Raw genomic sequence first — 24,440 nt, forward strand, 5'->3', positions numbered from 1 at the left:
ACTTCATAAAATTTTAGGGGGTTCTTATCTGAGATACTTGAGTATTGGAATTTTGTTGTTTCACTGAGAGCTCTTTTCCTTAAGATCTTTCACACAGTTGACTGACGGACACTGACTTGCTTTTTTGTTGATTTGTGTGGACTGCAAAGAAACTTGCTGAAACACTCCATTTTTTTCTTCACTAACATAACTTTCTCTCATTCCATAAGTAAATCAGAAAGCAAATTGGCATGTCTTGAATGTGCTTTGCACACACACACACACACACACACACACACACACACACACACACACACACACACACACTGAATGGATATGGCTGATTTAGTGTCCTGGAACAAAAGTACACAGTGAACTTACTCCACCAGTATGCCATTACAATTGCTGTTACCATTTGATTGTTGCCACAGCACAGAATTAGGAATACAGTGTTGTGTGGATATAAGGTGAATCAGTTTACTGAAAACACTTTGAGAAATTTCCTTCGCTTTGATTAAGTTGTGTGAAAATCTTTTGTAATAATCCTATCACACTCTACTGATTTAAAAAAAAAAAGGTAACATTTGTTTCATTTTAAAAAGTTTGTCTATTTTGATTTCTGTTTTATTTTATTTATTTATTTAATTTTATTTTTTTTTGTGTATATTCACAGGCAGCACCACCACCAACATATCCTACGGTAGTATTTTAAAACTATTTTCTTAAATGGTGGAGGGATAATATTTTATTTTTCTAAAAATGAAAATGAAAAATAATTATTTCATCTCTTAATTTATCGAATAAGAAATATATTACATTACACAGTGGCTATAAGCACTAATAAACAACAGAAAGTAATTATAGAATTTAAAATTGCAAATTGTAGGATTTCATAATGGTTTCTCTCCAGTTCACTTCAAATTGTATGGATTTTTCTTACAGTAATTACTGTAAGTTTTTCTTAGTTTCTTACAGTAGCTGCTACAGATACTATCAGATTTTTTCAGTTATGATTTAATCATCAGTTTCATTTTTAATTAAAATATAGTTTTTCAGAGAAATCATTGAAATTTTTTTTACAGGAATCCTTTACTGACAGATTTTATTTTTGACAAAAAAATACAATTATGATTCAAAAAATATTGCCAGTTCATATTGAATCTGTGCTGCTTTGGCTGTTGTACCTGCTGTTAATAAAACCAGTACATTCTTTCTTATCAGCAGTCAGATTTTTCTGATCGTTTTATCTGCAGCTGTCATTGGAATAATATTTTGTTCTTAATTCATCGTTCTCCCTCCTTTCCCCAAATGCCACCACAAGTGTCAAAGAATGAGTTTGTGATCACTGCCTATTAATTGTGTACATCAGTGTGGTTAGCGATTATGCAAAGAAAGGATATTTTCTGAAGTGAAGCTGGATAGAAACCACCATAAAATCTCTGTTTGCATTTTTAATCAAAAATTTGCAGATTTAAATTCTCTATCAATATTTAGTTCCTGATTACACCATTTTAATTAATGTTTTATTTTGAAAATAATTTAATGATTACCTTATCATTGATATTTTATATGAACTGACCATTCATTACAATGAAGAAAATTGCAGCATTGTAATACTATACAATCACATTTTTGTAATACTATACAATCACATTTTTGTAATACTATACAATCACATACAATCACCCTTTGCTGTCATTTGCACTGCCTATCAGTCTTCCATGACAGTATAGTGGATTTACCACTTGTCATTAATTATAATACCATATGGGATGAGATATTCCAAGTTTTTCAGCCCACAAAATGTGCAAACTGGCCTGGGCCCACACTTGTACACCTTATGAATTAGCTTACCATATGAACTGGTACTCTGACCAAAGTAGTCAGTTCACCAAAAATCCCCAACAACACCTATCAGAGAAGACCACTAACATTACTGATATTCTATCTCGTCATAGAACTATTTCAGATACCCTTTACAGGTCCTTGTTATACTCAAAGCACCTATCCTTTGTAGAAAGTAAGTTTACAAGTAATGTAGGTTGAAGTTATTTATTACAATCCATAATATTAACAGTGTAAAGTAATCATATTACTTTACCCTCCCACAATTAGATCTGAGTATGGATTGAGACACTTGTCATATTGTGGAAATGTTTTTTTTTTAATTAGCCATTGCTTCACAGGGTATATCTACCATACTTGATGTACAGATATATATGCAATAAAATACATGACACTTGAGAGAATTTTTTTACCCGAAATTTTAATAACATAAACTTGCTGAGATGAATTTTATGGAAATGTTGATACCAAAAATTGTTCATTTCTGTACTATGGATTACAAGCTGTGAAATTACTGATTCTTCAAAAAGGATAAATATATCCAAGTATGTGTGCTGAGCACATTCAAAGAAGTGTTCTTTATCAAATGTGAGACAGGGATGCTTCCATTTACAGAAACCAAGGAGTACAGTTCAATCAACAGTTCTTTAATCTGTTCAAGGATAAAATCATGTCAAAGTCAACAGGGGCCATATCCAAATACAGGAACCCTCAGAAAAAGGACTTCATTAACTGAGACCGATTCTTAAAACCTCCCACAGAATGGAGCCACCAACACAAAAAAAATCATAGAGCAGACAATTCTCAGCTATAGCTATAACCTCTGAAGTAGATCCAGAACGTTCCTTCAACTTTTGGATGTTATATTATCATAGTTTAAATTTTTATATCACTGGCTTTGGGCAAAAGTATTGCAATGAGATTATTCTTACCCTCTACCTGCTTTTGTTCCCATTAACTAGTTCCCTGGTTAGTGTTATCTGGTTTCAAGAATGTCTAATCCTTTAATATTATTTCAGCATTTAGAGTTGTTTAGTGTGGTACAGTTTGTCTCTCATATGATCAAATTATAGACTTCTCCTGGCAAGAACATAAGTTTTATTTGATAATTTGTTCTTTGTGAAGAACTTGGTGATTTTGTGACTTGTAATCCATATTATAAATAATTAACAATTTTTAGTGTTACATTTATATAAATTTCATCCATACAGGTTTTAGTTATTAAAATTCCAATCTCTCAAAGCTAGGTAAATATTTTTCCTGAGTGTCTGTCATATATTATACTACATATGTATCTGTGTCAGAGTAGATATGGTTTCTAAAGTAATGGCTAGTTCAAAAAATAAAAATATAATAAATTCTAATCCTTTAATTTTCAACCAAAAATTATTTTGATTTAGTTAAAAACTGAGTTCATGTTATGTAGTGTCATGTGTTAACTTCTGTTTGTACATAATTTTTTAGAAACCAAAATCCAAGCCTGATTTCAGCATAGAAATCCAAAATATAGCCAATTTTATTTAGTTATTAGGACCGTTTCAGCCTAACTCTATTAATACAAATGAATTAGTTAAATATTTCACATGGTAAAGTGTTTTTTTTTTTTTTTAAACTTTCTTACTTATTTTAGATAAATTATTATAATAAAGAAGCTTAACTACACAAGTGGAGTAGTGCTGATGGCTTCAAAGTAAGGTATTCTAACAGTCCTGTATGTAGTTGGCAGAGGTATCTGTTAGTCTAGCAGAAGAAAAACAAAGTGGTTCCACATGATTAATGAGTTTAAGAAAAGCCCATTTAAAACTGCCAAATTATGTAAAATTTAAATGACATATAGTCTGAATAACAGCAGTGCAAAAAAAAAAAGTTTGAATAGGCTGCAAAGCTTAAATGATATTTAGAAAATGAAATGTGTATTTTGTAACTGGTAAAAGTCAAGAAGTTGACTTACATTTTTTATATAACTGCTGAAGAGTTACTACCACTGCTGTTTTCATTGTCATATGTAATGCTTTTTTGTAAGGAAAAGTTTGAATTATTTTGATGTAATGTATTTAACGAAATGCTTTTCTGAATTAGTGCTTATGGTTATACTGTTGAACAAAAGCTAGGAACAAACTCAAATGAATTCTATTTTTAAATATAAATAAAAATAGAATAAAAAATTGAATGAAGATGGTGAGCTTCTCCTACCTTCAATTCATCCCCCACGCACACACACACACACACTGTATCTCCCCTTTTTTCTTTTGCTCATCAAAAGTTTGCCTTCCATCTTCCAAGACCTTCCAGTTATTCATTGTTTCTGAAACAAAACACTCTTTGCCTGCCCCTGTAAGCAAAGTTGCAAACAGTCTGCCCCCTTGGCATGGGCATCTGTACGTGGTAAGGGGGACGTCCAGTAATACTGATCTGTACTGGATCCCAGTGTCCATATCTTGGTTTCAGGGGAACATCATTGAAATCCAGCAAGTGCAGCCATGCATCATGACCCGTGGAAACTCGGGAAGGGGGAGATCCTGGTGGGTTGGGGTCCAGCTCTAATACACAACTTTTACAAAGCAGGAGTTTCCAGACCGGCCTAACCGGGATCAATCAGCAGGTGGTTCTTACTACTAAAGTTGACTGCATTACAATAAGTCTCCTTCCCTTTGATCCTGGGACAGGGTCAAAACTTATTGGGAAATATGAGTATGATACTCTAAGCAAAACTTGGCTATCCATTCACATATGCAGTACCTGCTAATTTTCAAGTGGGAATCCTGTTATAGGGCTCCACTATGGGTGAGGTACTTAGGGCATCAGAAATTATTTTACTCCTATGAGTAATTTAAATCTTTCTTCTTCTGAAGCCCTAAGAACTGAGAATACACTATCATCAGTGAACAGTTTTTCTCATTCTCTATTCCACCAGAGAAAGCAGGCAATCGGCAAATTGCCCTCCCTCTTCATCGAGAAAGGATTAGAAGGGTTGGCAGGATCTCCAAAATCCACGAAAAGGCTATGTTCTGGAGACATTGTAGTTGAAGCTGCAAATCCAAAACATGCCCAGTGGTGTATAGTTGGGAAAGGATATTATTTGGTTTCTACAGTAAATTATATAATAATATTAAAACAATACTATTATACCACGTGACATTAATCAGTTCCGTATAAGTTTAACAAAACAGATTTTGTTAAACTTATAGGGAATACAAGCTCAGTTGCTACACTACATCACCCATATATTGCTTATATAGTATCATGTAATCAGTCGACAGTGAGTAGATTTCTTTCCAAACTCAAGGATACTGGTTCTGCTGATAGGAAAAAAGGAACCAGAGGCAAATAAGTCTCTAAGCTGACTCTCTTTAAAAATTCCAGCTGTGAATTACAGGCTCCGAAAAAGCAACGTGTTTGCCATTTTATTTACCTGATTGTTATTTTTTATTGTACTTTATACGTAGCCTTAGAGTTCTGGTTATGCTGGTTATTTTTATTTTTAATTTAGATAAGAGTTTTTGTAGATTAATACTTAATATACGTAAAACCGTTGTTTGGTTCGAATCTTGCAGCCATTGTTTTTGTATAGGGTGGTAGGGAATTCAGATTTTTAATTGTGGTAACTAGGTAGCTCTAACGTAAAAATATATAGTGTAATATGCATCACTGCATTTAGGATTCTATTAGATAGTGCAGTATTGACAATTAATTAATTAAATTTATTGATCTTATTAATTTAAAATATCATGCCCCAGACTAGAGCAGCAAAGCAATGGGCACAAAGTGGCAGGAGTGCTGTGACTCTGGGGAGAACTGAGGGGGGGGCGATTCTCCAACACATCATAGCCTAGAAAAATGTGCAACTTGTGAAATGTTTGCTGAACTCTCTGGAACAGAACATGATCTAGCCAAGGAGGATGTCTTTGTGTGTACCAGGTGCAGAGAGTATCTAGAAATTAGGCGTCAACTCAGCATTCTAATGGGTGTCTATGAGAGCTTGGGGTGTAGGGTATAAGAAATTAATATGAGGGGCCCATCAAGCTCTCAGCTGCCCAACCCACTGCCAGAGCTCACTCTTGGGCATCAGGCAACATAGCAGCAATCTCCAAGGCAGGATGCGCTGGTCCCACAGGAGTTAGTCATTGTTGGTGACTCTATTGTCAGGGAGACAGGGTGTAAAAAAGATAGATGGAATAGGACCAGGGTATGTCTGCCAGGGACAAAAGTTGATGACGTTGTAAAGCATATATCATCTTTTAAGGGCACAAAGAGTGATATTGTTGTATACGTTGGCACCAATAACATTAAGAATAGGAGATCTGCAGATTTACTTAACAAGTACAGGTCAGTGTTGCAAAAAAAAAAAAGTCGTGAGTTAGGGTTAAATTTGAAAGTGTCTGCAATTCTGCCCAGACACGATAGGAGGGAGTACATGATGAGATCCTTGTCAATCATTTCGGCCCTGGAAGGAATGTGCAAGGCTCAAGGGGTAGCATTTTTTTTCGGTGTGGTCTGTGCTTGTTAACAGGAGAGACTGCTTCTACAGGGATGGAATACGCTTAAATAGAAAGGGTGCAAGAATATTTGCTGATGCTATCGAGGCAGTGTTAGGTGGGTTGGAAAATGGGGGGATTCACAGACTAAAAGATTAAAAGTAGCTGCAGGCAGAGGTGAGGGTGATTCTTGCACTACTTCTATTAGAACAAGCAGCGGCATGGACCAAGGGGTGCTGGGGGTTTCAGGGACTGATGACAGTCATTGTGAAACAGGTGGGTATATCGGATGTGTTAGGGTGCTCTCACGTAGAACGCAGGTGACTGCTTACTTTGAACCAGCAGCGACACACAGCTGAAGCTTCTCACTGGGTATGAACACATAAATAAATAAATAAATTTTCTGTTTATACTCCGGGACGACCAAACGGTCAGAGGAGTTTTACAAGATAGACTGAATACAAGAAACAGCACCGTATTCAGCAGTCTTGTATTCAGTCTATCTTGTAAAACGGTCAGAGGAGTTTTACAAGATAGACTGAATACAAGAAACAGTACCGTATTCAGCTGACCACTAGGCTACGGCGACATAGAAAGCAGTGACCGGTGCAACTTCTCACTGGGGTAGGTTTTACGGGCACTACTGTATTGCGGAATGATAATCCCTTTAGCTCTCGGGTAAACTGCTACCGTAAAATTTCCGATTATCTCTTCCTGCAATTCAGCGGGTGTCCCGTAATTTTCAGATGAAACTTATCAAAAGATAAATAATTAGGGGAAAAGAGAGGGAGCTGGTTGTTTACTAATGCCCATCGCAAGACATTTTCGTGCGATGGGCATTTTATTCCCTTCCTCTTTCAATTATTTCAACAATTCGTTGAAATAATTGAGAGGAAGGAAATAAAATTTTTGCAAGCAAAGAATTTAAAATTTATCAACGAAAAAAAACCCTGTTAAAGTTGCGAAGTGTTCAGAAGCTATATATAAATAAGCGTTATGTATTGATGGCAGTTGAGGAGAATAGAAAAGAAATTAGAAAAGAGGAAGAAGTATAGTTACAAATCGAAAAAGTAAAAAACATTATAATAAAAGACAAAAAGATAATACATTTTGAACTTAAGATATAATATACATAAGTATATTGTCCCATGCCGAACAAACCTGGCATCTCGTCCAGTGTCAGCCGCCAGCCAGAATTGTACAAAAAATGATAATCTTTCTTTTTAAAGACTAATCTTCACCCTATACGTGGTTACCAGACTTCCTCATTTCCGAGGACATGTCCTAGTTTTTAGGGCGTCCTCGGACGTCCCGCGGATTTTACACTTGTGTCTCCTAGTTTTTTTTATAAATATATTAAAAAAAAATCACATCTTAAAACGAATTTTCATTAAATATTCTGTGCTTTTGCACCTTCGGTCAATACCAACAGAATAAATAAAATTAATGCGCTGATTGCATTAAGTGCTGTATTACCTCAAAATTACATAAGTCAAATTATGACTTCGCTACATCTCTCTCGAACTCAACATTTTAAAATCACTTACTTTGTAATCCAAACTTACTGAGAATTATTGGCAATAACGATAAATACCATATTGTAATTTTTAAGACAAAAAAAAATAATAAGATGACTACGCTTTGATTTTCCACCTTTTTATATACAATATATTTCTTCAATACATATATAGGGGAAAGATTCTTCCCATACCCATATATAAATATATATGACATTTGCACCTGAGTGTGCAGAGCAGCAGCAGCAGCAGCAAAGGATATAAAAGTTTATATATGTGAGATAGAATTAATAAATTACACAAAATGCCAAAACTAATAGGAGAAGGATAGCATAAATCGGAGATGTTGAAGCCGTGAGAAGGAATGTGAATATCCTAATGAAATAATGAATTTAGCAAAAATTATAGGCTGAATTGAATAGCCAATTAGACAGAAGTGATTAAGTTAATATACGGAGTAATAGCCAGCATGAAATAGGGGTGGGTAATTTTGGTCCGAGAAAGGGGTAGAGAAATTATAAAATTATAAACTGATGTTAGCTAACATCAAATTATTTTTAGTAGAGAAATATATAAAAGAGGTAGAGAAATTAAAATCTGATGTTCTAACATCAGATTTTAATTTTATAATTTCTCTTCCCCTTTCTAGGACCAAAATTGCTCACCCATATTTGATGCTGGCTATTAATAATTTAATCATTATATATTAATTTAATTATTTTTAAATATGATTAAATTAATCATATTTAAAAATGATATTAATTTAATTAATTAATATCATTTTTAAATATTAATTATATTAATTTAATCATTTTTGCTTTACAGCTCCCTTCTCTCTAATTGGCTATTCAATTCAGCCTATAATTTTGCTTAATTCATTAGGATATTCACAGTTTATCTTCCTCATGCCTTCAGCGTCTCCAATTTCTGCTACCCTTCTCCTATTAATTTTGGCATTTTGTGTAATTTATACGCATCCAGCTTCACACTTCTTAACAGACTTATTAATTCTACCTCAAATATATATATTTAATATAAAATAGATTTATATATATATATATACTTATGTAACGTGCTGCGTACATAAATCCTTGTTGAAATAAATGTTTGGTGTCGACAACCAGCGAGCTTAAATAAAAATTCTTTTAAGCAAGCAGGGGGTTTAGCACAACCAGCACTAACTAATTCCGATACGTTTTTGCAGACACCCCTGTCTACGTGTGACTTGGAGGAGAGGGTAGGGGTGATTCACTTTTTCCGTGGATTAATTTTGGATGATTACCAGTGGTTTTTAGGTACAGAATAGTAATAGAATTCATACATTTTCTTTTAAGAAAGCAGAATAGAAATCGTAGACATTTATGATTTCTATTGCTAAATACGATGGATTTTTCAAAATAATTAAGTTTCATTTAATGTTAACTGCAGAGGGAAAACCTAGAGAAAACCTAGATAGGCCATGATTTAAAATATAATGCATATGCATATTTTACGCACCGTGCAGGCTGCAATTTGTTGTACAAAGGAAAACAGTAAGAAACTTAAAAAAAAGAAAAAGACATTTATTTATAAAACATTCAATGTGATTTTTTTAGAAACAGAATAAGTATAAATTTAAAAAGTGAAGTAATGAAAAGTTTATTTTACAAATTCCAAAACCATTTCTTCGTTGTCATACTGATTAACTTTTGCATTTTTTTTTCTTTCAAGATTTGAAAACAATAAGGAACTGATGGGTATACCCAAATCCCTTATACATTATAGTAGACAAATTTTGAATATCATAATTTATGTAACGAATTGGATGATTATAATGGGCAATTTTTAAATATATCAGAACCAATCAAGAAATATTGTTTCAAATTTGAATAATAAATAGTATTAATATTTTTTCTTGCTAACATTTCTCCATAGTATTCCTTTTTATAGACAACGTGTACCCAGTTGACACTTTTGTTCCATATTGTGCATTCTACATAAATCCATAAATGTCTGAAATCAAAATTTCAGCTTAAAACTTCTGGATTACAGGTTGGTTCTCTTTTATGTCACCATGAATTCTTGCGTTTTACAGCAACAGTAGTGCTAACAGTTGCCTAGGGGCCAGAGGTGCGAGAAACGCGTACCCAGTTGAGTGATATCTGTGCTTCCTGGGAATCAGCAAACTTAATTTGTTGAGGTAAGCTGGGGGATTAACACAAGAAGCGATGCCGCTGTCCACACGCTGTTACTGTATGCACTCCCATTGACTTACATTATTCATTTAGGCTACCTGTAGCTGCTGGTCCCAAGTAAGCGGTCACCTGCATTCTACATGAGAGCACCCTTAGGGTTACTAAGAATAAGAATAGGTGCATGTATACCAATGCTAGAAGTATAGTAAATAATTTGATGAATTTGAAATGTTGGTCAAGAGATCAAAGGCAAATATTGTTGGGATATCAAAGAAGTGGTGTCACACAGATATTAGGAATGCAGAATTGGAATTTGAGGAGTACAATGTGTACAGAAAGGATAGGAAGGGAGGCAGTGTTATGCTGTTAATTAAGAAAAACATAAAATCAAAAGAAGTGCATCCAGTTGATATAGATGAACAGTCAGTTTGGTGTGACATGAGCACTGCAAAAGCAAAAATAAGAGTAGGAGTGTGTTATAGGCCTAATGACTCAAAACAGTACAATGAACAGTTGTACAGAGAAATAGAGTGGGCTAGTAAATCAGAATGTCTTATAATGGGGGATTTTAACTTCCCAGATATTGACTGGAACTTGTGGGTTGGTCACTCGCACACTAGTAAGACTTTTGTGGATTTATTGGATGATTGTTTTCTGCAGCACCATGTTCGAGAGGCAACCATAGAGGGTAATACTCTTGATCTAGTTATTAGCAGTGATCGTTCATGTATTAAGAATTTGAAGATAAAGGACCCATTAGGTGGCAGTGTACTGACGTGGGATTTACTTAAAGATATAATTACCTTAAGGGGTAAAGGAAAGGGTTTTTGCTTCTGTAAAGGTGACTACAGTGGTCTCAGACAGTTTTTAAATTCCGTACAGTGGGATCAACTGATGATGTTACCAACAGAAAATTCAAAGTGGGAAGCATTCAAGGAATTAATCATGGACGCTACTAAAAGTTTCATACATATGAAGACATATTGTTCAAGGTTTAGGCCTAAATGGTTATCAAATGAACTAATGAGACTCGTGACAGAGAAGAAAAATGCATGTGATGCATATAAATTATCAGGCGACACAGAGGCCTATGGCAGATATAAGCTAGTCTGTAATCAGATCACAAAGGAGGTTAGGCAAGCAAAGGCAGATTACGAGAAATCTTTGGCAAAGGATGCTAAGAAAAACAGCAAGGATTTCTTTACTTATATAAACTCTAAAAGGAAGGGGATGAATCTGATTGGTCCACTTGATATTGATGGTTCGACTGTTGATGATCCTGCTCAGATAGCAAACAAACTGAATGAGTATTTTGCATCTACATTCACACATGAGGAGTTATCAAGATTTGAAAATGCCAGAAGGTTATCAAATTGTAGCAGGGTGCTTAATGATTTTGTAATAACTGAGAGCAAAGTGGAGGAGAAATTGTTGAAGTTAAACATAAGAAAGGCACCTGGGGTGGATGGGATCTGTCCAGTTATATTAAAGGAGGCAGAAAAGCAACTAAGCAAACCCTTAGCCATAATCATGAGAGCATCCTTGTACTCAGGGAAGGTCACCACAGACTGTAGATGTGCAAATGTATCCCCAATTCACAAAGGGGGGGGATCGAAGGGTGACACGAGTAATTACAGACCAATTAGTTTAATTTCTGTTCCTGGTAAAATAATGGAGTCACTGGTTAAAGATGCATTGCAGGATCATCTAGACAAGACTGCAGCAATAATTCAGGCACAGCATGGGTTTGTAAAGGGAAAGTCTTGTCTGACAAATTTGATTGGATATTATGATGTAGTTACAAAGGAACTGGATGCAAAAAAATAATTTTGATATCATATACTTGGATTTCAGGAAAGCTTTTGACACTGTTGCACATAGAAGACTACTGTACAAATTGGAGCAGAATGGTATTAAGGGTAAGTTTCTACAATAGATAAAAGGATGGCTGAGTGGAAGAAGACAGGATGGTAATCAATGGATGCTGCTCTTTGTGGACTAATGTTATTAGGGTTTGGTGTTGGATCCACTGTTGTTTTGTTTATTTATCGATTCTGCGAACTTCGACACATGCTCAGTGTCGAAGTTCGCAGATGATACAAAGGTTGGCAGGGTTGTTGATGATAGTAATGGCAGTATATACTACTGCAACAGGATCTAGAAAATTTGAGCAGTTTAACATTGACAAATGCAAAGTACTGCATATGGGTAGAAGTAACCCAAGAGAAACGTACCAACTGTGTGGTACTACACTTAAGGTGGTAGAAAATGAAAAAGACCTGGGAGTAATTGTGCAGTCAGATATGAAGTTTTCTGAGCAATGCAGACAGGCTGCTAAGGCAGGTCATGGAGTTTTGTCAATGATATATAGGAATTTTGCTAGCAGGGAAAAGGAGGTGATTGTCCCTCTGTATAAGGCAATAGTCAGGCCATGCCTTGAGTACTGCGTACAAGTCTGGAGGCCTCATTTTAGGAAGGATGTAAATTTGCTTTGAGCGTGTACAGAGAAGGGCAATAAGATTTTTGAGGGGACTGAAGGGATCCTCTTACCAAGAGAGGCTTAAGTTCTGCAAATTGCAGCTGCTGAAGACTAGGCATCTTGCGAGGTTATCTGATTGAGGGGTATAAGGCCTTGAATGGGTTGAGCACGCTGAATTCTGATGGGAGTCTTCCACTTGTTTAGATTACGAACCTAAGGGGGCATAAATTCAAATTGAGAAACGACAGATGTAGAATAGATGTGTGGAAATTTGCCTTTAGCCAGCAGGTGGTTAATTGCTGGAACAAACTTCCATCTGTCGTTGTGGAAGTTAATAGGTTAAATAAATTTAAGGAGGAATTAGACAAACATTTAGAGGGAATTGTTTTGTATTTTTTTTTTTTTTTTTTTTTTTTTTTTTTCTTGGCTGATTCTGCATAAGCTTACACTTGCTTTCTTGCATTGCATGCCACCGCTACTATTACCTTCTAACAAATTAGTGTACAAATTGAGCTTCTATTCTATATGAGTTTAATAAAACCTAATTTGTTGATAATTTCTCATGGTAATAAATGTCATTTCTTCTTATTATATATATATATACACGTATATACAAATTCAATAGATATAGCATAAAATGGTAAATACCACGTGATAAATGAAATGTCATTCATTTATCACGACAGATTAAAATTTAAAAACAATATTTGCAGTGAATATCTGCAACATACAAAGGACCCCATCAGCCTTTATATAAAGCAAAGATAATAATAATCATAATAATTCCATATTTACAAAATACAAAATCTAAAATACCAAATTTCATCAGTTATTATTGAATAAGGCTTACGTTGAAAGGCATGTCATCATGGGGCTAGCTTGTTTCAATGTATGCCATCAATAACAACCAAAACTATCTGTTTCTGCTAGTTATATGCGAGCCTAACCAAATTTATGTTATACTAAATATAGTATAAATCATAAGTTAAGTTGAAATTTGAGTTGATATAAGTTCATTTAATAATAAGTTATCTGAAATTAACAGCAGACTGACAAAAATAACAGATAGGAAAAACTAAAATAATTAATTTTAACATTATTATTTAACATTATAACATAACCCATAAAAAAATTATAACCAAGTGTTTCTGTTACTTAAGAAAAATATACAAGTGTATCTTTACTTGTGAAGAGCGCAGCGAACATAAAATTCTTGGGACTCATATTCGATAAAAAATTGACCTTTTTGGATCACATTCGCCAACTCCGCACAAAGTGCACGCGTGGGCTTAATATTCTCCGCTCGCTCTCCTCTACATCTTGGGGAGCAGACAGATGCACCCTACTACGGCTGTATCGTGCACTTGTGCGATCCAAATTAGATTATGGGTCCCAAGTATATACTTCAGCCAGAGACAGTGCCCTTCGATGGCTGGACCCTGTCCATCATCAGGCTCTACGTATCGCTACTGGAGCATTTCGAACATCTCCTGTCCAGAGCTTATACGTCGAAGCAAACGAACCACCGTTATCGCTTCGTCGTAAGCAGTTGTCTCTAAAGTACGCCTTAAAACTGAAATCCCTGCCAGACCATCCTACGTGGCCATTCGTTTTTGAGCCACGATGGGAAAATTTGTACAACACCCGTAAGACTGCCAATCGTCCTCTTGGTATTCGTCTCCAAGGGCTACTCAAAGAACTTGATATGAAGGTAGACAAGGTTGCCCAAACACCAAAGCAACCCTTTCCACCCTGGCATGCTCGTGTCCCGGCGTGTGACTTGTCCCTTAGAAATTGGGGAAAGTCGGACACTCCATCTTCGGTCTACCTGCAGCTTTATTCAGCACACCGAGCTGCATATTCCGACTTCGCGCCAGTCTACACAGACGGTTCGAAGTCGGAATTATATGTGGGATCTGCTGCTGTCTTTACAGATAGCACTACATCGGAGCAGATTCCCTCTGAATGCAGCATATTTACTGCAGAGCTGCACGCAATTGAGTTAGCCTTGGATCACATTAGTAAATGCCAATACCAACGGTTCATTTTATATTCTGATTCTCTCAGCGTGTTACAGGCTTTAATATCTGTGAGATATAATCCTCATCCAGTTCTGTCTAGTATTCAGCAGAAGATTCACGTTCTCCATGAACGCGAATATGACATCCGCTTCTGCTGGATTCCCAGCCACATTGGGATTAGGGGAAATGATTTGGCTGACGCCGCAGCCAAATCAGCAATTCCCAATAATAACCGTTGCCTGCTAGTCCCCTATACAGACTACAGGCAAATAGTACATCAAAAGGTTCATTCCCAATGGCAGGAATCGTGGAATAAACAGACTGGAAATAAATTATATCGTATAAAGCCTGTAATTGAACCGTGGCAGTCTAGTCTGCGCAGGAATCGTAAGGAGGAAGTTGTTCTTGCCCGGACCCGCATAGGACACAGTCATTTAACTCACTGGTTTTTGCTGAGGGCTGGTGACCCTCCTATGTGTGTGTCCTGTGGCACAGTTTTAACGATTAGACACCTTTTAATTGACTGTCCAGATTTTAGCAATATCCGTCTTACCGCTTTTAATCATCTGACTGAGCCGTATACACTCAGTCAGATTTTATCTGACAATGACAACGTGTCGGCTGTTTTTAGCTATTTTAAATTAATAAAAGTTTTTAATTATATTTAATTTATGTTATTGTTACGTTTTTATTGATTTATTTTTTATATCATTGTTATTATATATATGGACATGGTGGCCTTACTAATTAGGTCACCGAGAATTTAAAAAAAAAAAAAAAAAAATTTTAAATATTACCTAGTCTTGGCGCACCATAGCCGTAGTTGCTAGTGCGCCAAAAAAATCCAAATAAACCAAACCAAACTTGTGAAGAGCAAAGCAAAGGTATAAACCAATATTGAGGTGAAAGGAAAAGGCTGCAAGGATAGAAATAGTACCTCAATCTCTCTCAAATACTCTAATAGATTTTGAGGCATAAGATATTAGAGTTAGATAGTATACAGATAAGGAAAAAGAAAATGAATGTAAACTACTTTGGAAAATTACCAGGGGGTGTAAAGCCCTGTCCCTTAGCAGGGTTCCTGATATTTCAGTGTGTAAAGAAGCATGTACTTATAATAATTATTAAACGTGAATTTATGCATCTGAAATGAAATTAAAATTAAAAGTCATAATAATTAAAATTGCCTGTATCAAGTACTGATTAACAATCTTAAAGAACAAAGCAATCCTTACCACTGCATCAGAACTTGAAAAAAATGTGGATAAACCCTAGCTGCTACAGGAAATGAAAGAAATATCAAAGCTCCCTCTACAACCAATCAAGATAACGGTTCCCTCTTCCTCCAATTAAAAACAATGGACATCAGCGACCTCTGAACATAACTCAAATGCCAGAATATTAATGCTTAAAATTACCAATATCTATTTATGGAAATTTGTTTTATTTTTGACAAAAAAAAAAAATTTTTTTTAAGAAACAGAAACCAATTGAGAAATTGAAACATAAGTAACAGAAACCAATGGTGAAAAAGAAACTGAAACCAGTACCATAAAAAGTTATGAAAAACACTAGATATTAATACAAAATATAAATTTACAAACAATTAAAAATTAATTCCTTCCGCGAGAACTATGGGTATACATCTTTTTCAGAGTGTAAGATACAGATCAACAGTTCCATGGGAAGTGCCTAATATGTACATATATACACATAAGCTAAAAAGAAGACATCTGATTAGTATATCCCTAACTTTATAATCACTGTATAAGGGTTAATACTTTTATGCCATATTTTCATAGCTATAAGGCACCTCCGTAGCCAGGTGGGCAGGAGCAGCAGTGCGTAGCACATGCTTCTTGATCTAGACCGGGGTTCGAGCCCGTGACCACCAAATACAGAGAATGCAGAAAGGTCAGAGAATGACCACCGCATATCCACGGAGCAATATGGCCTTAGTTGCTAATGCTCCTAAAAACCCAACAACAACATTATAGCTATAAAAACAGCTCTACATAGATACTTAAGTATAAATTTAAGAGGAAAATCATTTCTCCTAAGCATTATTAATAAATGCTTTTAGTGAAACTAAAATATTTTTGAGACTATTGCATATTCTAATTAATCTTAATCCTTGTGATATAGTAATATTATTATGAATCCTATGGGAGATGTTTGAATGTCAATGTGTAGTTCCAATGCCAATACTTTAATTTGTATTTTCTGATTTGTAATATCCATTTCTATATCTAGAAATGTGGCTGCTAACATACTCTGTTTATTAGTACACTTAAGCTGTAATTCAGTAGGATAAAAAATAGCAATATTCTGTAAAAAGTTAGGCTCATTAATAGCAATAAGGTTATCTATAAAGTATTGTACTTTTACTAAATTTACTTTCATAGTGATGCATTAGCTCCAAGGTGGTCTGGAATATGAAGGGAAGATATACATCTCAACTTTCATCAATCCTAGAGTATAATGGATGCACCACTGCAGAGCTAACAGCAATAGCTAATGCTCTTGGGGAAATATTTTCTAATATCTCTGCGATATCGTCTTATTCCCCAGTCTTGAAACATAAAAATTAAAAACAGGCACTCAATTTCACATCAAAGGGCCTTTATCCCTGCAATAGACCATTCACTATACATGAGCTGAACAGAGCTCTAATCCTTTCTAAGGCAAGTGCTCTTGTACCAGATTGGATTCATTACGAAATGATTAAGCAACTTTCTTTAAAAATACCTGTGGATCATGTGCTTTTTTCTTATGCCAGAGTCTTTAGTGAAGAGCAGCTTCTGGATGCCTGGTGCAAGGCAACCATTCTTGCTAAACCAGGAAAGGATCCTAAAATTCCTACCAACTTTTGACCTGTTTAACTAGCTGTTTGTTCATTGCTCGTCTTGTATAGTATTTAGAATCAAACAACTTTCTCTCCAGCATGCAGTGTGGCTTACAAAAAAACAAGTCCACTCTGGACCATTTAATTAAACTGCCAATGTCAATCCAGGATGCTTTCCTGAAACGAGAATATTTGGTGTGTTCTTTGATACAGAAAAAGCGTATGATCCATCTTGGAGATTTGACATTTTAAAAGACCTACATAGCCTCGGCGTTAGAGGAATCCTCTCCATTTTTATTAAAAACTGTTTGGCCAATCATTCTTTCCAAGTGTAGAATCCACACACTCTCGTCCCTTTTGCCAAGAGGAGGGAGTAAGTACCACAGGAATCCGTATTAAGTGTTATGCTTTTCATCATCAGAGTAAATTCCATCACAGAACAACATCCTCCAACTGTAAATAACACCCTCTGTTAATGATTTTAGCATCAGGTTATCTGCATTGCTACTAAAGCATTTCGAACATCTCCTGTCCAAATGTCCTTTTTTGTTTGCAGTGTAATCCACAGGAAGTTTCCTTACGTTTTTGAAACACCGAGGTTTTAACGATTTCTGATAAAAAAAAAAGTTGTTTTTTTTTTAATTATCAGTTCTTGTCATATTTGTGCATACGAATACTGTCAAGCGAGCCTTTGATTTTTTTCCACCAACACATTTTTCCCCTTTGAATTTAAATGTATTGTCAGGTGTCAAATTATAAAACAGTCATATTTCGTTGGCATTGTAGATGTCTTCATCATTGAAATCTTTCCTGATTTCTGCCCAAACATGGTCAATCCATTCATTTGCCATTATTGGATCTGCAGATTGAGATTCTCCACATACAAAATCCTCGCGTCCAAATTGTTTAGCAAATTTTTCTGCTTGAGCCTTCAAGATCAGACCATCTATTGAAAATCCAGTACTTCTTTGTGTAGTGAACCATTGAAGTAATGCTTCGACATCTGTAACCTTGCACTTTCTAAATTTTTTTTTTTTTTTTTCTGTTATGTTCTTTTCCAGTGCCGACATGTAAACATCTTTATCCTTCCACCATGTCGATACACTTGAAGAGGACAAATAAAACTTTTTACACACTTCATTTTTTGCACCACATTCTAACTCATGAATAATTTCCACTTTTTCACAAATCGAGAGAGACACTGTTTTTCTAACTGATTTTACTTTAAGAATGATAAAGTGATCTGCGTACAAAGTTCTTAGAAGTCAAGAAATCCATTCAACGTTCTTAGAAACCACGTCCAGTTTCCAAAATTCTTAGAAGTCCCGTAATAAATTTATGGTTCAGTGAATACAAGACAATCTGTAAATATGGTAATGTGACAAACAGAATGCCAATGCAGTATTGTATAGCCCCCCTGTCCCCAGAGGACAAGGTCATAAACTGGCTGCGAATCCGATGCAGGTAGTCATAAAGCTAAGTCGCCCTTTTCATTTTCGTCTATTCAAAGAATGTGGTTTTTCCGACTACCCAAGCAATTAAGAATGTTTGCATAGTTACCAAAATTTGTTTGGTATATCCGTGTAGTATGCTCGTTATAACTATGAGCAATTGTATGGGAATATGCATAAATTAAAATCATTATGGCTTTTTGCTTATTACAGCCGTGCTTGTTATAACCAAGTTCGACTGTGTATATATATATATATATATATTTTTTTTTTATTTATTTATTTATTTATGTTGGTTTTGTGTTTATTCCTTAGCTTTTGAAAAGTAGTCTATTAAGATACAGGGTAGAATCTTAATAGTGAATTACTAAAGGAATAGCAGTGAATTACTCATAACAGGACTGTTATGAGTAATTCACTGCTAATGAAACTTTATTGGAACTGATGTATTAGCATATATCAGTTTCAATAAACTTGGGTGTGCATTTGTTTGTGTACATATTTTTACACTGAATATTATTGAAATAGAGGATTTAAATACAATTTAAGTGACATATTAGCCACTTTAATGAGAAGACTACAAGGTCTCAAGTTCCATTCAAAACTTGTTTATAGCAGATGAGTTCATCATTTAGTTCTGTGTAATATATACATTAGTTCGCTACACTGTATATTGCACACATTACATTTTGCTTGTAGCCATAAGTAACTGGCATATGAACCATAAGCAAGTTTTGAATAAATCTGGGATTGCATAGCCAGGGGCAAATCCAGGCACAGCTAATAGGGCTTGAGCCCTTGGCCCCCTTAAGTTCGTGTTATTAATTCCCTATCTGACATTCAAGTTTTAAATGATTAAAGTAAAGTGTATTTAGTGTCAAATGGCACCAGGGGTTTCCCCCATCTCCGCAATGCTTTCATTGTAGGTGTACCAGTTCACTGGGAAGACCAGAGATTTAAAAGGGGTGGGATATTGTATGAGTGTAGTGTTATATATTGTTCTTCTGGCCATTTAACCACTAAACCCCTTCTGGAGCCCAACGTTGCCCACACTCGGCCCCGTGGAGGCAGGTCCCGCCACCTAGTTTCCTGAGATTTCAGTGGCCCTTCATAGGCCCTTCCTGCCATGCCTATGAAAAAAAAAATAGGGGGTGACGGACACTAGAATCAAGTTAGGCCGAAAGGGGTTTTACACATGCAGTGAGTATTTGGACACTTAAAAATTATTCATTGTGTGGGGTGTTTGCTGGCGATATATGCAGAGTAGGGAGGGAGACTGAAGACTGGGGGGGGAGACAGGTGTGGGAATGATAGAAGGCGACCCCGAGGCAGAACAGTGGGGCATGCATGTGCCCTACCAGGAGAAGAAAATAGGGGGTGGCAGGGAGAGGAGGGGACAGGAGTACTGTCACCTCCCGCCCCCTGCCATGGAAGGGAATGAAAGTGTGTTGGGCTAGAGCCCAGCACAAGGTTGCCAATAGGGCATGTGGCAGCAATTGTTCAGTTCAGTTGTGATATTTGGGTTTCTAGTTCACTTGGTTAGCTTATGTTTCGTTTTCTCAAAGATTATTTCAGTCAGTTTCAGGATCAAGTCTGTTTATCTCAGTTCTAGATTTGAACCCTGTGTCCCAGGGTGCTGTCGGAGGGTTGGAGTTTGCACTCCATCCAACATCATTTGGGGATATCCTCTGTGCACTCTTGTATAGTGGGTTTTCACTCTCGCTTGTTCTTGGTCCATTTAATAGGGTATGTTTTCCTCATCAATTTGGGTTTTCTCCTGTTCCTTTCAGTTTTGGTCAGGTAAAGTCAATGTCCTGGTTTGTCGGTTGTTGTGGAAGGCAAGTTCAGTTCTTCTTCAGCTGTAGGCATTTTGCGCATATCAGCTGAATAGTGTGTGTGTGTGTGTGTGTGTGTGTGTCCAGGAGATGATGTTCTTGGTTCTTTGGTGGTGGCAGCAGAGCTACAGTCTTAGTCAAGTCGTGGGAGGTCTAAGGATGTCAGCCTAGCATCCAAGTTATGAGGTGTTTATTATCTTGTTTTAATTAGTCTGGTCCATGAAGCGCAAGTAGTGTTCTTCTGGAGAAAAGGTTCTGGGCAAATCTCAGAAGTGCCCTGTATTCTTCTTCCTCAGTGTCTAGGAGATATAGCTCCTGGACCTTCTGCTTTGATTTTTGAATGAGGCTGGTGTAGCGGTTCCTTGCATTCCTATAGCTTTCCTTCAGTGCAGCAACCTCGGCTGCGTTAGGATCTTTGAAACTGCTTCCGTCTTGTGATTACTTCTGTTCTCAGCTGTTGGATTTTAGGTGTCCACCAAGGGACAGCACCAGGCCTCGGATTCTTTCTTTTTATTGCCGCTTCAGAAGCTGCTGTGATTATCCTTGTGACTTCTCTTTGTAGATCATTGGGTTCCCTCAGTTGGGGTTGTTGTCGAAGATGTTCATTTGTAGTGGCAGTCAAGTGTTCCTTGAAGAGTTCTCAATCAGTTTTTTTAGTTGCAAACATATTAGTGGCCTGTTTGATTAGCGGTGATCTGGTTATGGTTCGGAGGATCTGGTATGTAATCACTCTGTGGTCAGGCATCCTGCACCTCCCAGTCAGAGAAGTAGCCAGCGATGTTGTTGGTTGCTAGGGTGACATCTATAGTTGCCTCCCACAGAGTGTTGGTAGCTGATTTGGTCTGTTGATTGGTACTAGAGGGGAGGTTGCCAGGAAGTCCTCAAGGAGCTGTCCGTTTCTTGTTCCCTGGTGGTCTGGTGTGGTGCTGTGCCAAGTTGGTGACCGCCAGTTTACATTGGCACCAGTGAGAATCCTCTGGTTGGGCAATGTGTCGAGTAGTGTCTGTAGGTACCGGGTTGCAAAGAATATTTCCTCTCCCGGCCTGCAGTATAGGGAGACCATGTAGAGAGGCCCCAAGGCTGTAAGTAGGTAGATGCAAGCTGCCCAGGGCGTATCTTCGTTGCTGTTACATTTGGATTGCGCACCAGCACAGTTGCCCATGGGGGTGTCGTCTTCCACCTGGATGACCTTGTATGTCACTGGATATCCTCTCACACGTTTTAAGTGTGTGTGTGTGTGTGTGTGTGTGTGTGTGTGTGTGTGTGTGTGTGTGTGTGTGTGTGTGTGTGTGTGTGTAAGGCTCCTGGAGGATTATGATGTCAGCAGTTCATCCGCCTTAATTCTGAGTTGTTCTGCAACTGCTTTTGATTGTTGGGCATTCTGTTGGAGTATCTTGAGCTTTGTAGAATTAAACGGTTTAGGGTGTGTCGATTCTGTTCTTGTATTGACTCTTTATTCTCAGGTATGTTGAGCAGTTAGGGTATCTTATTGAGTGTGAGTGGTCCATCTTGTTAAGCTTGCAGTTGGAGCACTGTGGGTCTTTATCTTTGTTAGGACATGAGTTGTATTCATGTTCCCTCTCTGCACAATGGCTGCATGTGGCAGTTATCTGAGCACATGTATGCGAAGTGTGGCCGAACCTGCAGTATTTATAGCACTTTGGCACGGCCACAAATTCATGGTAGTGGTGGCTTCCTCATTCAATATACAATCTGGATTGATGTTTTAAAACTTGCCAGGCCCTTGGGGGCTAACTTCACTATCCAATTATTGCTTGTTCCTTTTTTTTTTTTACTTTGGTTGGACCAGCCTGTGGGGCTCCAGTTCTTCTGCAATTCCTTGAAGGTTTCTGGAAATAATTTCCTCCATGAGTTGTGTAATGTCCTTGCTAACATCGAAAATTTTTATTAATGAGCTCTTTCTTTTCTATGGTTCCGCAGTTAACCCTAATGTAGAAATCTTGGGGTTGGAGGTAATATTTTTTTTATGTCCTCTTCGGTCTCTGTGTCGTTGATAATTCCTATGGTCCTTGTCTTGCATTTTTACATATCTACCATGCATTAGTATTAGCCGTACAGTGCAAGGAAGCCACAGACTTTTGCCACTTGCAAAAAAAAAAGAAGCAGATAAGAAAGAAAAAGCATTGTGCTGCTCAAAAAAAGCCATCACCATTGAGGAAATCAAAATCATCCATGATGGTCACTGAGCCTAGTGATATTGTACTACCTAGTGAGATCCTCCACTGTTAGCTGACTTTTATGCTTAATCTCTCACTCACTCACTCCATAAAGTGAACTTAAATTTTCCACCAGACTACTTGTTACTGCTTCATGTTTTGCCATTGTTCACATCCTTGTAAATTTCTGCAGAAAACTGCCCATGGTACATGCTGAGGTGAACAGCCCACTATACATGTTATGGTGATAGCACCCACAGCTTTCATTCTTTATTCATATCCCTTTCAAAATCTGTTAAATCATGTAGTTTACCATATTAATCATTGCTCTTTCAGTGTGACTAAGTCTGCCAATTGCCTCCTGTGTAGTGCTATCACATTTTGTTATTCAAAATGGCAGAAATGTTTAAAGGACAGGTGAATTAGATAATGCGGATAAACAGTTCTGTAAAACATTTTTTCTGGCAATTTTATCACCATTCAAATGCTTCCCACCATCACATTCCCTTGAACAGAACAAGGTACTGACAAACACTAAATTCAAAATTTCTAATGTTTTTATTAATATTATATTTTGATTTGCTAATCTCAAATGTAAGATAAAAAAGCCCCCTCCCAATGATTCTTAACTTAAAACTGCAATGCTGAAAGTGGACTTGCTAACTTTATTTAAATTATATAAACAATAAGTAAACAAACAGAAAATTTTGACAAATTTGGAATAATGACAGTACTTAAAAAAATTTTTTTTTTTTTTTTTGCAGGAGGTAGGGGGTGCACCTGTGCTAACTGATGACGTCAGTCTCCAGGTTTTCATGGATCATTTGAAGAAGCTTGCTGTCTCCAGTTCAGCTTAAATCATGGAATTTAGTTGTTCTACCAGTTATCTTACGGATCTGTGTTGAATTTCTCTCTCTCTCTCTCTCTTCCCCCCCTCCCTTCCATCCTTCCCCTGGAAGCTATTCTGTGAAAGAAAGCATTTCAGTGGTAACTATTGAATGTTTTCCACCACAGAATAAATAAACTGGCATCACTTATTTCATTTATTATACATATAACCTTTCAGAGACAGTTTCATAGTGATTATTTGATGGTTTTAATATATTTGATGACAAGTTTAAGAATTATTCTGTGTGATACTCAATACAAAAACATCACAAAAAGTATAATTTTCTTAAAAAGAGCTGTCAAGAATTCTTGACTGCAACAGTTTATATTTCTTATTGTTATTCAAATATTTCTTGATTTACTGTTTAAAATCTTCATTTGAAATACAACACCTAAACAATCTGATAAAGATACATCACATATCACTAGTGTGCAAAAGGTGAGAATGAAATATAAAATTGATAAATATCTTAAATTATGTAATTAAGCCTATTACATGTAAAATATAGTTATGTGTACAAATGAAAATAACTGTTTATAATTCTAAAATGTGTTTGCACAAAGTGTATTAGCCATTAGTCTTTCTATTGTTAAAATCAGTTTTTAAGAATATGTAAAAAAAAAAAAAAAAATAAATAAATAAAAATTGTACCTTACATTGTCTTTTGATTTGCCAGTCAGTAACTATCTTTGACTTTATCAGTAACTACCGTATTTCCCCATGTATAAGATGCACCTTAATTTTGAGTCCCGA

At 36.3% G+C, this 24,440-nt stretch overlaps 1 protein-coding gene across 3 annotated transcripts in view; it reads left to right on the forward strand.

Annotated features, from left to right (window-relative positions):
• The window catches only part of Sec23 (transport protein Sec23), a 250,336-nt gene extending 226,168 nt beyond the window's left edge, over nucleotides 1-24,168 (forward strand). Inside the window, exons 21-22 of one of the 3 annotated variants that reach the window (XM_090376546.1) lie at nucleotides 653-679; nucleotides 23,563-24,168. In XM_090376546.1, the coding sequence (XP_090232672.1) occupies nucleotides 653-679; nucleotides 23,563-23,655 (120 nt within the window). In that variant the 3' untranslated portion in view covers nucleotides 23,656-24,168. The remainder of the gene's footprint in view (nucleotides 1-652; nucleotides 680-23,562) is intronic. The other 2 variants (XM_090376548.1, XM_090376547.1) reach the window with 2 other exon arrangements.
• Nucleotides 24,169-24,440: the final 272 nt, after the last annotated feature.

Source organism: Mastigoproctus giganteus, chromosome 6 (assembly GCF_048544385.1).
Source record: "Mastigoproctus giganteus isolate SK-2022 chromosome 6, ASM4854438v1, whole genome shotgun sequence".
Lineage (NCBI taxonomy): Eukaryota > Metazoa > Arthropoda > Arachnida > Uropygi > Thelyphonidae > Mastigoproctus > Mastigoproctus giganteus.